Consider the following 14,572-nt stretch of genomic DNA (forward strand, 5'->3'; position numbering starts at 1 on the left):
TTCCAGGCCCCAGCCCCAGACGAAGGCAATCAGACACTCCAGGGTTGGGTCCTGGGCATTGCAAAAGTGCTTCAGTGATTTGAATGTGCGGCCAGGATTAAGAATCACTCTTCTGGGCATAGAGCCGTGAGCAAGGTAGCCCTCAAGGGGAGACAGATGATGAATAAGTAAATTATTTTAGATGGAGATACATGTCATAAAAATAACATAGGGTAACGTGATGCGGTCGGGGGGCACTTACACTGAAGCACAAATAATGAGATGGAAACACCACCAAGATCTGGAGAAATGACCCCAGGCTGAGCAAAGAGCCCACCTTCTACCTCAAGTCTTAAGGGATGACTAGAGCAGGGTCCCATTCGTGTTTTTAGGAAACGAAGCTAAATACTTCTCTGACAGGCGAATAAGAGCAGAAAATAAGACATGGTCCCTCCCTGGAGGTTCTTATGGAAACGTGAACTAACGTTTGTTGAACACCTACTGTGGGCGATGCTTCAGCTCTGGGAGCTGACACAGCAGGAAATTCTTCAAGCCTCATCTTCCCACATCCCTGAAAGACCTCATCTGGTAGATCAGGATGGGGGCCCTCTAGCTGGAGGAGAGCGATGCAGAGCAGAAGCTTCAGGGGATGTAAGAACCTTGGGGTTCTTTATGGGTGACTCCTGTAACTGTAGAAAAGACGGCAGCCATTGGCTGCCACCCTGTCACCCCCCTGACACTCTAACGGGAAGGGAGCTCTGGTCCACCGTTGTCACAGCAGCAGCCCCAGAACAGGACGGTTATAAAGCATTGAGGGCCACCTCCTGAAACTGCCCATCCCCAGCTGACTCCCAGGCAGAGTTCTGGGCTGGAGGAGGATGCTTCTGTCCCCTCCCTCCAGAGGCAGAGCCTGTGACTCACGTCTAAGCCAGTCCAGACCCAACACTCCCCTGGCCAAGCAATTGGCTTAGGGAAGTCATGTGACCCAAGCCACGCCCCCAGAACCTCAGGGCTTCTGCAGAACTGCCTCAGCCACCAGCACTCTCCCCCAGCATTTTTGGGTCTGGGAGGACATAAAGCCAGAGTGTGGTCACCACCTCCCCGCACCGGCTGACATCTGAGCCCAGAGACAGAAACTGAGTCTCAACGCTTCACCTTTGACCTCATGCTTTCAGTGACTAAGCCAATAAATTCCCTTTTTTGCTAAACCCAATTTGGGGAGGTTTTCTGTCACTGCAGCAGAGGCCTGCCTCATCTAGACGCTAAGACTCCAAAGAACTGCATCGGAGTCACTTACTGTCCTCTGAGCCCCGTGGGGCTGCTGCCTCGGGGACCTCTGCCATCCTCCTGTGTCAGGACTCTGTCTTCTCTGCTTGATGACAAGGGCGGCCTCTTATACTTGCTTCTGCTCCCCACCAAGTGCCCGCTGCAGGGCTGGACACACAACAGCAGGTGTGCGCTACACACCTGTGAAATGGAAAGGAGACTGGATAGTCTCGTGGTCCGGGGACAAGGAGGCTGGAAGGGGAGTCAGGCTTCAGTCCCACCTGGGCTGGGAGGACAGCGGGGGCAGGTGCACTGGAGCAGGGAGGTCATGAGATCCAGAGTCAGATGACCAAGGGATGCTCCTGCCAGCCAAGAGATCTTGGGAAGTCACTAAACTTTGGAGCCTCGTGTTCCTCATCTTTGCATAAACACTAAGAATTAAAGTGTTTAATATTCAAAAATGCCCTTTCATTCCATCACTTGACCAATATTTACTGAGTCCTTTCTATGTGTAGGACCCTAGCCCAGAAACAGTCAACACAAAGGATAATCCAAGTATTACTTACTGTTAAACATTTTGCGGTTTCCCTGCTTCCCTCTCCACAAGGGGGACAAGACCAGTCCTTCCTGCCAAATAGGCCTGACTGCTACATAGTTAGTGGAATAATTTCTGATCAGACTGTATACTGAAGAGACAAGGGCAACAATGGGGCATAGAAGACTCTATCCTAAGAACGGGGCCCCGTCTAAGCCGATGTGCCCAGACTAGGTGGGACAGGAGCCACAGGAGGAGGACACAGCCGGCCCACGATGAGGCCATCAATGAGCTAGAAACCAGTCAAAAATGCACTCACCCTGATTCTTTACCCAGAGTAGCTAAGTCTTCCTTTCATGCATGGTGCTAATTTTAGCCTCTCAAGTGCCTAGAGAGGATGGACCCATAGTTCCTGGCCTTACACATGTTCATGGCTTAGTCCTGCACATGCACCGGCCACTTCTGGCTGATGGAAGCATATACTGGAGGAGGTGAAAAGACAGGATGGGCACCACTGTCCACTGGGTCACCAAGAGAGATGGGAGTTTAATGGGAATCCCAGATGCTTCTCTGCAAGTTCACCCAGTCCCATCTCCATCAAGCAGAGGATGAACCATTTAGAGGTTTACCAAAACCTCCGTGTCCCAAATGGACTTCTCAGACGGCACCTTGAGGGAAGGGAAGTTGATGGTGTAGAAGACAGGCTCTGAGGGAAGGCCCTGGCCTTCTTCAGTGCATGGAACTAACCAAACATGTCATACCCACAGGCCTAGGTTCCAGTGCCAGCTTCCCCGCTTGTAAGGTTCATGACTTTGAGTGACTCGTGTCTCCTCCCTAGATGTTTTCCGACCTGCAAAATGCAGATAAGACCTGCCTATGAAAATAAGACATGGGAAGACTGCCATCCTAACCTGGTCCCTTGGCCTGGGTTTCTAGTTCCTTTTGAACACAGCCCCATACAGAGCCTTACCAGGTTCTTCCAACAACCCTGCAGTAGGAGGCCAAGTACTATTCTGCCCATATTACAGGTGAGAAAACAGACACATAAAAAGATTGACTTGCCCGGCAACTTCATAGAAAAGCCAAGTAGTACCCATCTACAGTAAAACCTCATAGGGTCTGCAGGAAAAGGAATTTTTAGGAGGGAATTTACATTCCCACCTCCTACACTGTTGGTGGGAATGTAAACTGGTGCAGCCACTATGGAGAACAATATGGAGGTTCCTTAAAAAACTAAAAATAGAACTACCATATGATCCTGTAATCCCACTCCTGGGCACTGATCTGGAGAAAACCATAAATCGAAATGATACATGCACCCCAGTGTTCATAGCAGCACTATTTACAAGAGCCAAGACATGGAAGCAGCCTAAAGGTCTACCAACAGGTAAATGGATAAAGAAGATGTGGTATATATACACAATGGAGTATTACTCAGCCATAAAAAAGAATCAAATAATGCCATTTGCAGCAACATGGATGGACCTAGAGATTATCATATTAAGTGAAGTAAGTTGAAGACAAATATCATGTGGTATCACTTATATGTGGAATCTTCAAAAATGATACAAATGAACTTATTTACAAAACAGAAATAGACTCACAGACACAGAAAACAAATTTATGGTTACCAAAGGGGATAGCGGGGTGGGAGTAAATTAGGAGTCTGGGATTAACAGATACATACATTACTGTACATAAAATAGGTAAACAAGGATGTACTGTATAGCACAGGGAACTATACTCAATATCTTGTAATAACTATAATGGAAAAGAATCTGAAAAAGAATAGATATATATGTATAACTGAATCACTCTGCTATACACTTGAAACACAACACTGTAAATTAACTATACTTAAATTTAAAAAAATAAGAAAACCTCATAGTTCCCAAAGAGCTTTTGAATGCATCATCCCACTGAGTCCTTCTCACAAAGACCCCCAAGTTAGGGAGCCACAGCTAAAACCTAGGACTGGCCTGTGTGAGGCCCGGGCAGCTTCTCCTCACTGGCCCGTACAGGTTCTGAGAAGAAATCTCCACCCATTTAAGCAAAGCCTGCATCTGGCAGGAGAACAGACGAGATGTCATCACGGGGTCCCTACAAGCCTCTGACCGCCTGGAGAAGTCTGAAGAGGCCCATCGAACCACCTCCCAGGGTGAGCAGAACCCATCTACCAGGATGCAATGCTACCTGGAACTCCTCTTCCAGAGAAGGGACCCCAGCAACCCAGCGTGTCCCACCCCTGCAGCGACCCTGGGCGGTACGACCCTGGTGAGACATCCCAAAGTGCCCTCTGCCAGAGCAGCAGGGTTTGTGTCCCTGAAGTTCCATCAGATGGACACAGAGGGCAAAAGGGAAAGAAAACGAAGACACCCAGGCGAACAAAATTGCGGGAGCTGGGGCGGAACACTGAGCCTTTAGGAGCATCGTGAGAACAAAAAATGAGAATTTCAGACTCTGAAATGTTATCTTTTCAGTTGTTGGATAAAGAAAGTACTGGAGTTGCTTAGCAGCACGACTGATTAACGTCTGTACGTTACCTTTCAACACCTTATAGCTACCCTTTCCTACTCACGGTCACAAAACCACCTTTTCTCAGCTCTGGCTATAATTGTCCACGTACGCACCATCTCCAGACCCTGCCAAGTGCCTTAGGGGAAGAATCTCTCTCTTACCCGGATCTGTGCAGTTCTTAGCTGTCTGAGTCCCATTCACTGGTGCCATCAGCCTTCTACTTCTCCATGTGTCTGGTAAAACACGTTTGCTAGCAGAAGCTGTTTTGTGCCCTGGATTGGAAAATAAGTCACAAACACCATTAGATCAACATGGCGCCTGCATTCTCCCAATGGCCTTACACGCCTGTATCCAGCTATGTCGGCAACAGCCCTGTTTGATTATTTAGAGCCATCTGTAGGGAGTGATACAATGACTGGAAGCACAGTATCACCTGCTCACCTACAGTAATCTGCTTCCTAGATCTAGTTCATTGTTTCTAGTCCCAGAGTGGTCAGCATGTGATCTGACCTTGGCCAAGATTGCTCCAGTCTCAGCCCTTCACAGGTGCAACAAAGGGTTTAGATAGGTGACCATGAAGTTCTTAGCCAGTAAACATGCTCAGGCGTTCCTGCCCTGAAGGATAAAGTCAGCAAACAGGTGGAGAAAGTTGATGAGGGCTGGCCCGCAGCTTCTCACCCTTGAATGTGCATACAAATCATCTGGGAACCTTGTTAAAATGCAGATTCTGATTCAGTAGGTCTGGCCCACAACCCAAGATTCTACACTAACAAGCTCCCAGGTGACACTGATTCTGTTGGTCCAAGGGCCGTATTGAGTAACAAGGGAGATCCTAAAGGCCTTCTCCTAAAGGCCTTCCTGATCCAGCAAATAAAAATGATTCTCACTTTAAGACCTTTAAAGTATTCATTTACTTCTCCTGATGTGCACACTACTTCAGCTGGATAATAATACCTCTTCTATAATGCCGACATCTAGGAACCTCTAGGTATTTTGTTATTTCTTGTAATTGAGGGAGAACACACACCAAGTTGCCCAATTGCAAAGCACCAGGTACTAAGGTGTTCAAATAACCTTTCTGGATTTCTGTTGGGAAGGGCCAGTTTTTGACCTTTTATCCTCAAATCACAGTTTGGGTTTTGAAAGCCAGTATTGAAGAGTTAAGTCAAGTTCCACCTGATTTTTATCAATATGAACCTCTCTAAATTGTCCCTAACTGCTCAAGAAGGTACCATCTGCTTTATTCCCCACGTCCAGGTTGCTAAATCATGCCATTTCTTTCATTTTTTTAAATGTTAGACAGTAATTGGGAAAAAAGCATATATACATATGTATATACACACACACATATATGTATAACCGAATCACTTTGCTGTGCAGCTGAAACTAACACATTATAAATCAACTATACTTCAACTAAAATTTTTTTAAATAGTTTCTAGAGGACATTCAAAATTAAAATAGAATACTAAAAAAAAAATACTAGAAGGTCCACAGCATCCAACTAAAAATGGTAATGTTAGCCACCTGAATGTCTTCTGAAGCTTCCACCTAGGCTCACATCCGCCACCCCCTTCCCTAAACATATTTTTCGTAAGTTTCTTTTTCTCTCCATCTTAAATTTGTATATCCTAAGCAACTCCCAAATCCCTCAGTCTCTCCTTGGATGAAGGAGTGTGGATAGTGGTTCCAGGCACAAGCTGGTCCCGCGGAGATTAAGAGGAGTTGAGAAGCGATGCTGAAACATAGCAGCAACCTCCCAAGGGGACAGACTGCCCACATTTTTAGGGTTTGGAGAGGACGCGTCAGGACACCCAGGGCGCCCCTTTGGCAGGGGCGAGGGGAGAGCTGAGGCTCAGTTCCCAGCCTCAGAATCTGGGTTTTCGAGGGACGCGGAGAACAACCTTCTCTGCTCTGCAAAATGGAAATTGGTCCACTTAGTCTCGTCCGCCCCAGTCCAAGAGAATCCACACCTGGATCCCGCCGCTGCGCTACCCACACTCCCTGCGCACCCCAGGGACAGACCTCTGGCGCCGAGGGGGCCAGTGGTTCAGGCTTTCGCCTTAGTAACACAGACCTGCAGCCGCGTTCTGAGGCCCCAGGGGCCGCGCGCAGCTCAGGGGAACAGGCTCAGAGAGTCGATATCAGCTCTCCTAGGTGCGCTCTACCTGCCTGGTGGTAAGGGACTGGATGAACCCTTGGGGCCAACCTGACTGGGAAGGAAAGGAGGACCTCTCGGAGCTGCCCCGCGGCTTTCCAGCCCAAGCCCCCCAACTCCCGGGGCAGGCCCGCACCAGTACCTACCCCAGCTGCCAAAGAGACCAGACGCACAGCACACCAGCGCCAAAATCGCGCACACGAAGCCAACTTGCTGCCACAGCATCTCTCGTCTCCTGCGAACTTTGCGCGGCCGCGGGGGGCCGCGGAGCGCCATCCCGGAGCGCCTGGATGCAGTCTCTGACAGAGGATGGGGAGCCCCACTGGCCGGAGTGCTATCTGTGGCGGAGCGGCGTGGACTGGAGCGGGCGACGCGAGGCTCAGAGGCGAGGGGCTACGGGCCAAAGCTTCATGGCCCGCGGGCGAGCTCGGCGGGGAAGCCCAGAGGGGAGAGAGGAGGTGCAGGCGCGCGGCGCGGCCGGAGCTCAGAGTCCCGCGCGCGGCGTGCGCGCTCCGCTCACCGTGGCTCCGTGGCGAGGAGGCGACGCCGGCACGGTGGCGCTGGCGGCCCTGGCTCGCAGGGCTGGCGCAGTCCTGGCGCTGGCGCCCCTTACCTGCCCGCTCAGCCTCGGCGCCCTCACCCGGCCGCAGCCCCGGTAGCACTCAGTGTGCCCCCGCGCCCTGCGCCGCCGCTCGCACTCGCAGCATCCTCCCCCTCCAAGTTTGGCGGCGGCCGCCAGCCAGCGATGTTTCCCTGCTTCCCGGCGAGCCGAGCCCCGGCGGCCCAGTGCGCTCAGATGGGGAAGCAGGCGGGACGCGCGGGACCTGCAACCCTCGCCTCGAGCAGCCTCGACGACGGCCCTCCGGGGGCGAGCTCTCCCCGGGAACTTTCTCCCGGCTGCCAGCGCCTGCGTCTGCGAGGCCGTGGCGCCTCCCCCCCACAGCTCTCGCCTCCCCTCCTGCCCGCCTCTCACCCCCCACCCCCCGCCTCCCCAGCACGTGTACTCCTCCCCTAGGGCGCACTCGCCCGGGCGCTCCTCCCTTCCCCCGTGAGGCTCAACCACTGACCCACACAATCACCCTCCTTCTGCCTTTTTCTCTCCCCACCGCCCCTATGGAGCCGAAACAAGCCCTTCTCTAACCCTCCGAGGCTGCTGCAGAGAGGAACGGGTTATGGCACCGCAGGGACTCTGGGAACAAGGGTTTCTGTAGAGCGATCGCTCTAGTCCGGGCTCTGCACGACCCCCGAGGCGACCCGAGGCCCCCACGACCCCCGCCCCCGGGGCGGGAGATGCACGAGAAGATTAATTGCTCGAGCAGAGCTAACAAACAGGCTTGCACCAAGCCGACGAGCGCCCGCGCCCCCAGGGCCGGCTCCTCCGGGGCTCTCGGGGCGGGCTGGGGAGCCGGCGGCGGGGCGCTACGGCGACCTGCACAAAGCTGGAGACCCGGCAGAGAGAAACCCGAGAGCTCTGCGCCCCACGGGGCTTTCTGGGTTTTGTTTTGTTTTGTTTTGTTTTTCCTCCTTTTCTCTGATCGGCTCTCTAGTGTAAACCACTTTAAAAATGGGGCAGGAGGGAGAATTTCAGAAGAGCAGCAGCTGAGTTGTAATCCAGGTGCAAGCAGGTGGTGGGGACCTTTAGCGGGAGGACCTCAGCCCAGAGGGTTTGTGACTAAACTGGAAATGATTTCCTTCCCTGGCCAACTCATCAAGCCCCTAGTTAGGGCCTGCTAGGGGTTTAGTCCGCTTAAAATCCTTTTTGGAACAAGGCCAGCTCTGTTTAATTAAATAAATACACACCCACTGTGTGCGGGATTAATGCCAAGTGCCAGCCAGAGAACAAAACAACCAAAAAATGTGTAAGATCCAGTTCCTGGCTTCAAGGAACTCCAAAGCAAAGGGGAGCCAGACCCTTAGATAAATGCCTGTTTAATAGGGTCAGTTCTAAAAGTCACTGTTTTTGCAGAATGTGTGTTATTCCATCACTACTCAAAATGTGGTCCACAGCAGCATAAGCATTGCCTGGGAGCTTGCAAGAAATTCAGGCTCTAAGTTTCCAGCCCAGACCTACTGAGTCAGAACGTGCATTTTTAACAAGACCCCCTGGAGATTTGTGTGCACGCTCAAGTGTCAGAAGCACGGCCCTTTCAAATCTGTCCCAATGCTTCTAGTGGGGCACCATCTTCACAGTTCCTCTTGGACTGACCAAGCAGGGAGAATTTTGCTTGTGCTAGCCTGGCATAGTGACACAGGTGAGAGGTACCCGGAGGACCAGGGGAAGGAGAAGATTCACTAATTATTTTCAGTAGTCCTGTTTCAGTAGTCCCACGGATACTGAAGGCATGAACACAAGACTAATTGCAGTAGAAACCCCTAGAGGAAATGAAATGGAAAAGGCCGGGGTTGCCCTTGTGTAGAACAGCTCAGGATTCTGTTTTGTCTGTGGAGCAGCCTTACATCGAGGATCTCCCTCTATATCGCTGACCTCTACCAAGCATACCTGCCGGTGACAAAAAGGGCACTTTTCATATGTTTGAAGAATCTTCTTCTTATTGACCAGGCTGTACAAGGATTGCTATTTATCAATAACAAATAAAAGACCACAGAACAGTGTTAAATGGGCATTTGGAAAGCTAGCCAAGAGCCCTTGGCATTGTATTTTCACCAAAGGAAAAAGTTAAAGCGATAATATACTATTGTCCCGCCGTAAGACAGCATTTGGGTCACATTGGTTAAAGCATCTCTAATGAACAAAATGGCATCTTATTATACATGCACCCCAATGTTCATTGCAGCACATTTACAATAGCCAAGACATAGAAGCAACCTAAATGCCCACTGATAAATGAATGTATAAAAAAGATGTAGTATATTTATACAATGGAATATTACTCAGCCATAAAAAATGAAATAATGCCATTTGCAGCAACACAGATGGACCTGGAGATTATCACACTAAGTGAAGAAAGGCAGGCAGAGAAAGACATATTTTATGATATCACTTATATGTGGAATCTAAAAAAATAATACAAATGAACTTATCTACAAGACAGAATTAGACCCAGAGACATAGAAAAACAAAATTATGGTTACCAAAGGGGAAAGTGGGGCGGGGGGGAGGACAAATTAGGAGTTTGGGATAAACATATGCATACCACTATATATAAAATAGATAACCAACAAGGATCTACTGTACAGCACAGTGAACTATACTCAATATATTGCAATAACCTGTAAGGGAAAAGAATCTGAAAAAGAATATATATCAATATATATATACATATATGTGTGTGTATATATGTATATATATGCATATATGTATAACTGAATCACTTTGCTGTACACCTGAAACTAATACAACATTATAAATCAACTATAATTTAAAAAACTTATCGAAGCTTAAAAAATGGCATCTTATTACTAAGATTTAGTATTTTCCTAAAACTTTTGTCCATGGAGCTCCTGTAGGGCTGGCAAAAATAGACATTTCTGAATCCAAAACCGGCCAAAGGAGTCATCAAGTGTCTGTCTTGAAACATTTAGCCAGCTCTTTAATAGAACGTTTCTTTGACATCTCTCACCTGCTCTCAGTTAATAGTTAGAACCTTGGAATAATTTCACATGCACAAATGGATTCCTTTTATCTGACAGTTTAAAAAGCAATTCATTTGAAATTGTACTTTTTGCTTCATTTAAATACTGCCCGTTACCAAATAGCCTTTGCTGCAGCTCTAATGACTCACCCGGCAGAAGAGAGAATTGGATTTTATGTACCTTTCAGACTCAAAGCATCCAGGAGCATTTTCTAAGCAAGGCCATGGAGACAAGTGGAAAGCGCATTTCGGGGTTTATCTTAGCCTAGTTGTGGCTTCAGTGACATTGGATTCTGAGTATTTTCTGTGATGTGACATAGTAGGAGACTGCCCACATGACCAGTTTTCAATATTTTGATAGGAAGGCTCAGTCTGTGGAGATAGGTACTATATTTTTTCTTAAGTATTCATTCCTGTGACATGAAGAGCCTCACCATTTAATTCATCTTCTTACTCGGTTTTATTCGAGTTTACTTAAACGACCTTCTCCATGAATTGTAATTCCTCCTGCTGTGTCTTCCAGATAGCTGTATCAGTTGGCACCACCTAGGGCAGCAGTTCTCAAACTTGACCATGCTTTAGAATCCCCTGGAGGGCTTCTTAAAACTCAGATTGCTAAGCCCCACCCCAGGGTTTCCGCTTCAGTAAGTCCGGGGTGGGGCCTGAGAATTTGTATTTCTAACAAGTTCCCAGGTGAAGCTGATACTACTGGTCCAGGAGCCACATTTTGAGAACCACTGGGCTAGGTTATGCTGTGGTAACCACAAAAAAACAGTAAAACAACAAAAGTTTGCTTCAGGGTAGCAGAATATTCGACTCCAAAACGTGCTACTTTGGCATAAGGATTATTTTGAGCTGAAGGCAAATAAGAAGAAGCAAATACAAGAAAAACGTCCCCTATTTGCCTAAATGCAGGAAATAAATCTGTAGAGATTATTCCCCTCTGCTCTGTGCCAGGAAGGACAGAAGTTAATCACTGGTGACAACTCTAGATCCTTGTCAGGGACAGCACTGGAGGAATCTATCTACACACTTTGCTAAAACCCGCCCTTGTCCGCCATTGATCTCCCTTTATATTTGCCTTCTCGCGATCTGCCACCCGTGGAAGCGCAAAGTCTTTTTCCTCGTCTTCTCGCCTTCTCTAAAGACGTACTTTTACTTTGTTAAAATGTTATATAAGCCCAAACTCTTACCACCCCTTTGAATTATTCATTACTGCGTAATCCCATGTGTATGCACAAGGCACAGGTGAATAAACTTCTGTTTGGTTTTCTCTTGTTAATCTGTCCTTTGTTGGTCTAATTTACAAGGCCCCAGCCAATGAACCTTAGATGGAGGGAAAATAGTTTTCCTCCCCTCCATTTCTTGTCTATCAAGAGGTGTGTCTTGAGGGAAGTTACTCACGTTCTTAGGAACAGCCACAGTCTCAGCTATTGCTGCTCGCCATGCAAGAGGGAGGAGAGCCCACTGGAGGGTCTTGAGCTGGCAGCTGAGGACCCTGGGCTCTGCGCACCACTGCTCGCCACTCACTGGCCAAAGCCAGGCACGTGGCCCCACCAACATGGGCAGGTCTGGAAGTGCGCTTCTTCCACTGCAGGCTGAACTCTGCACTCTGCAGTGGGCAACCCCCATGACAACCACACCAGGGCAAACCTCATCCCACTTCCTTGCTTTCTGGGACCTTTCTTGGCCATCCCTTCCCCCTCCCTGGTAGAGTCGGTCCAGCTTGTTCCAAAGCCCCTGACGTGCATCTCCGTTATAGCAATTACATCACGTGGTCTTGTGAAATGGGAGAGAGTATCTGTCTCCTCCTGGCCAGTGAGGACCTCAAGGACCTGCTGTCTTTTCTGTAGCTCTGAAACACAGTGCCCAGCACATTAGGTGCTTAATAAATGACGTATATATAGAATGAATGAATAAACACATTTTGGTTACAATGTGAAGAAGGTAAAAAATACTTGTCCCTGTTAGGAGGTGCCCCCTCTCACCATCACTTCAGCACCACCCCAAGGTCCCATTCATCTTCACTGTCAAGGTTACCAGTGACCTGTGGAGACATCTCAGCAGAACTGGACACTCTTGAACATACCCTTCTTTTTTTTTTTTTAATATTAAGAAAGACAAACTTTGTAATGATTAATAGATTCATTTAAACAACAGTACATATAGTCATCATTGCCAGACTTAATATGAGATGTTAAATGTTTGATCCAATTTTCCTTCCCGGATAAGTTTTTCTTTCCTATCTCTGTCGGTTTTGAAAACATAATACCAGAAGAGGAGGGGCCCAATTCCAAACAGAGCTCCTAAAAGTGAGGTCTTGGGAGTGGGTCTGAAATTGGGATAGATATTTGCTGGTCTTGCATAGGTCCAACGAATCAATGCAGGATCTTCGATGACCCCATGACGGCTGGGGTCGTTGTACTGAAGCAGGTACTCCCATTTAAGCCGGGATCTTATGGCTAAACGCTCAGCTTGTGCCTTCCGAGTTTCCAGAGATATGTCGTATTCAGCTGAGTCGAGGGTAGTGGGCAGGGTCGCCAGGTGCGACGGCTTGTACTTGGGGAACGACATCTTGGCGACCTGGCGCACAACTGTGCCTAAACACACCCTTCTTAAAACAGTCACATCCTTAACTTTTTTAACAGTGTGTGCTTATGGTTCTTCTCTTCCTTCTCCAACCGGCTCCTCCCTCGGCCCTCTGTGCCTCTATTCTAGGCCCTCTTTTCTTCTCTCTTTACACCCCTCTTCCCAGGAGAGCTCATCAATTCTCTGGCTGGACTTACTTGCTCTCCGCTGCTGACTCGTAAGTGTGTATCTGGAAATGGAGCCTTTTCAGGAATTCTGACCCCACGTCAGGAAGCTGAGGCTGATCCTTGTCTTCCTGCCTCTCCCCCACTTCCTTCCAGTCTATCGTCACTCAGGCCTCAGGTTTGTCCCCTTATTGCCATCCTCATTATCACCTCTGGCTCCATGCCTCACCTGCACCCTTCGGCAGCCTTCTTAACTAGTGTCTCTAACCCCAGCCTTTCCATCACATTCCTTCCTCCAACCAGCAGCTAGGGTAAAAGGGAAAATCCGGTCATGTCCCTTCCTCCCATAAAAGCTTCAGAGACTCCCTGCTGCTCTCAAGCTAGACTTCCAGCTCCTGAGCTTGACATATAAGATCCTGCATGATCTAATCAGTACTTTCAACATTGGCTGCACATTCAAGTCGCCCGGGGAGCTTTTAAACCACCTGGGGGCAGGAACTGGGCATTGGTATTTTATCCAAGCTACAGCCAAGTGTGTTCTCTCTACCCTGCTCCCGACCCTCCCAGCTCCTCCAGCCCAATCTTTCATTATTCCCTTCCTTTCACTCCAGGCTCCAGCCACTCAGAATCTCTTTCAGGCTCTTTCTTGCTCTTCAGAGGTGACCCTTGCTTCATTTTCCTTGAACAGTCTTCCCACCTCCAAAGCCCCCTTTGTCTGGTGGTATGGACTGAATGTTTGTGTCCCTACAGAATTCACATGTTGAAACCTACTGTCAAATGTGATGGTGTTAGGAGGTGGGGCCTTTGGGAGGTGATTAGGTCATGAGGGTGGGGCCCTCATGGATGGGATTAGCACCCTTATAAAAGGGACCCCCCCAGAGAGCTCCATCTCCCCTTGTGAGGACACAGCAAGAAGACAGCCATCTATGAACCAGGAAGTGGATCCCATCAGATGCTGAATCTGGTGGCACCATGATCTTGGACTTTCCAGCCTTCAGAACTCTGAGAAATAAATTTCCGTTGTTTATAAGCCACCCAGTCTGGGTATTTGTGTTATAGCAGCCTTAACTAAGACACCTGGCTAACTCTTTCTGTTGCTTCCAATATTAAAGGAGATATCATTTCCTCTGGGAAGCCTTCCAGGACCACAGAAGTCTGAGTTAAGAGCCCCCTCTTCTATATTTCATGGTGGCTTGTACTTCTATCGAATAATTCATCATGCTGTATTGTAATTGCCTATTTCCTTGTGTATAGTTTCCAGCAGACTCTAAGCTCTGTGGGGACAGGAACCATGTCTCCCCTGCCCACATCTCCCCTCACTGGACTTAGCAGGTCCTCAGCAAATACTTATGGAAGGAAGGGACAAGCATACCTGTTCCACATTCGGCAAATAGGACTTGATCTGTTATGTTTCTCCCACTGGCATCTGCCGTATGCAGTGTGTTCACCATCTTGTGTGTTTTGGTCCCCATAGTAGCCTGGGGAACAGGCAGAGCCAGAATTAGCATCCGCATTTTACGGATGCTTCAGGAAGCTGAGGCTCCTGACACTTACGTGGCCCACTTGAGTTTGCAAAAGGAGTTAGAGGTACAGCTAGGATTTGAACCTGGTCTTCTGCCCCTTAGCCATACCCTTCACCAACCATACCATGCTACAGCTACTCGTTCTGACAGGTGTGCTAACTAGCTCTTTGGGTAGAGATAGAAGGCTATATATGCTATCCTTGTTTCCTTCCTGGTCATCTCCTGGTTACTGACTGATGGTGGGAACT

At 48.6% G+C, this 14,572-nt stretch overlaps 2 protein-coding genes across 3 annotated transcripts in view; both read right to left on the minus strand.

The window, feature by feature from the left end:
- SLC24A4 (solute carrier family 24 member 4) overlaps nt 1-6,731 on the minus strand; it is a gene marked incomplete at both ends in the record, with an annotated part of 170,711 nt that extends 163,980 nt beyond the window's left edge. For both annotated transcript variants that reach the window (XM_082841982.1, XM_082841981.1), the window contains 2 exons: nt 4,459-4,569; nt 6,602-6,731. In XM_082841982.1, the coding sequence (XP_082698108.1) occupies nt 4,459-4,569; nt 6,602-6,731 (241 nt within the window). The remainder of the gene's footprint in view (nt 1-4,458; nt 4,570-6,601) is intronic.
- Nucleotides 6,732-12,144: 5,413 nt separating this feature from the next.
- On the minus strand, nt 12,145-12,622 carry LOC309969458 (NADH dehydrogenase [ubiquinone] 1 beta subcomplex subunit 4-like; the record flags this gene model as incomplete). Its single annotated transcript, XM_082851277.1, has 1 exon — nt 12,145-12,622. The coding sequence occupies one exon, from the start codon at nt 12,620-12,622 to the stop codon at nt 12,233-12,235; it is 390 nt and encodes a 129-aa protein (XP_082707403.1). The 3' UTR covers nt 12,145-12,232.
- Nucleotides 12,623-14,572: the final 1,950 nt, after the last annotated feature.

The sequence above is a fragment of the Leucopleurus acutus genome (assembly GCF_964270905.1).
Source record: "Leucopleurus acutus genome assembly, chromosome: 1".
Taxonomy (NCBI): domain Eukaryota; kingdom Metazoa; phylum Chordata; class Mammalia; order Artiodactyla; family Delphinidae; genus Leucopleurus; species Leucopleurus acutus.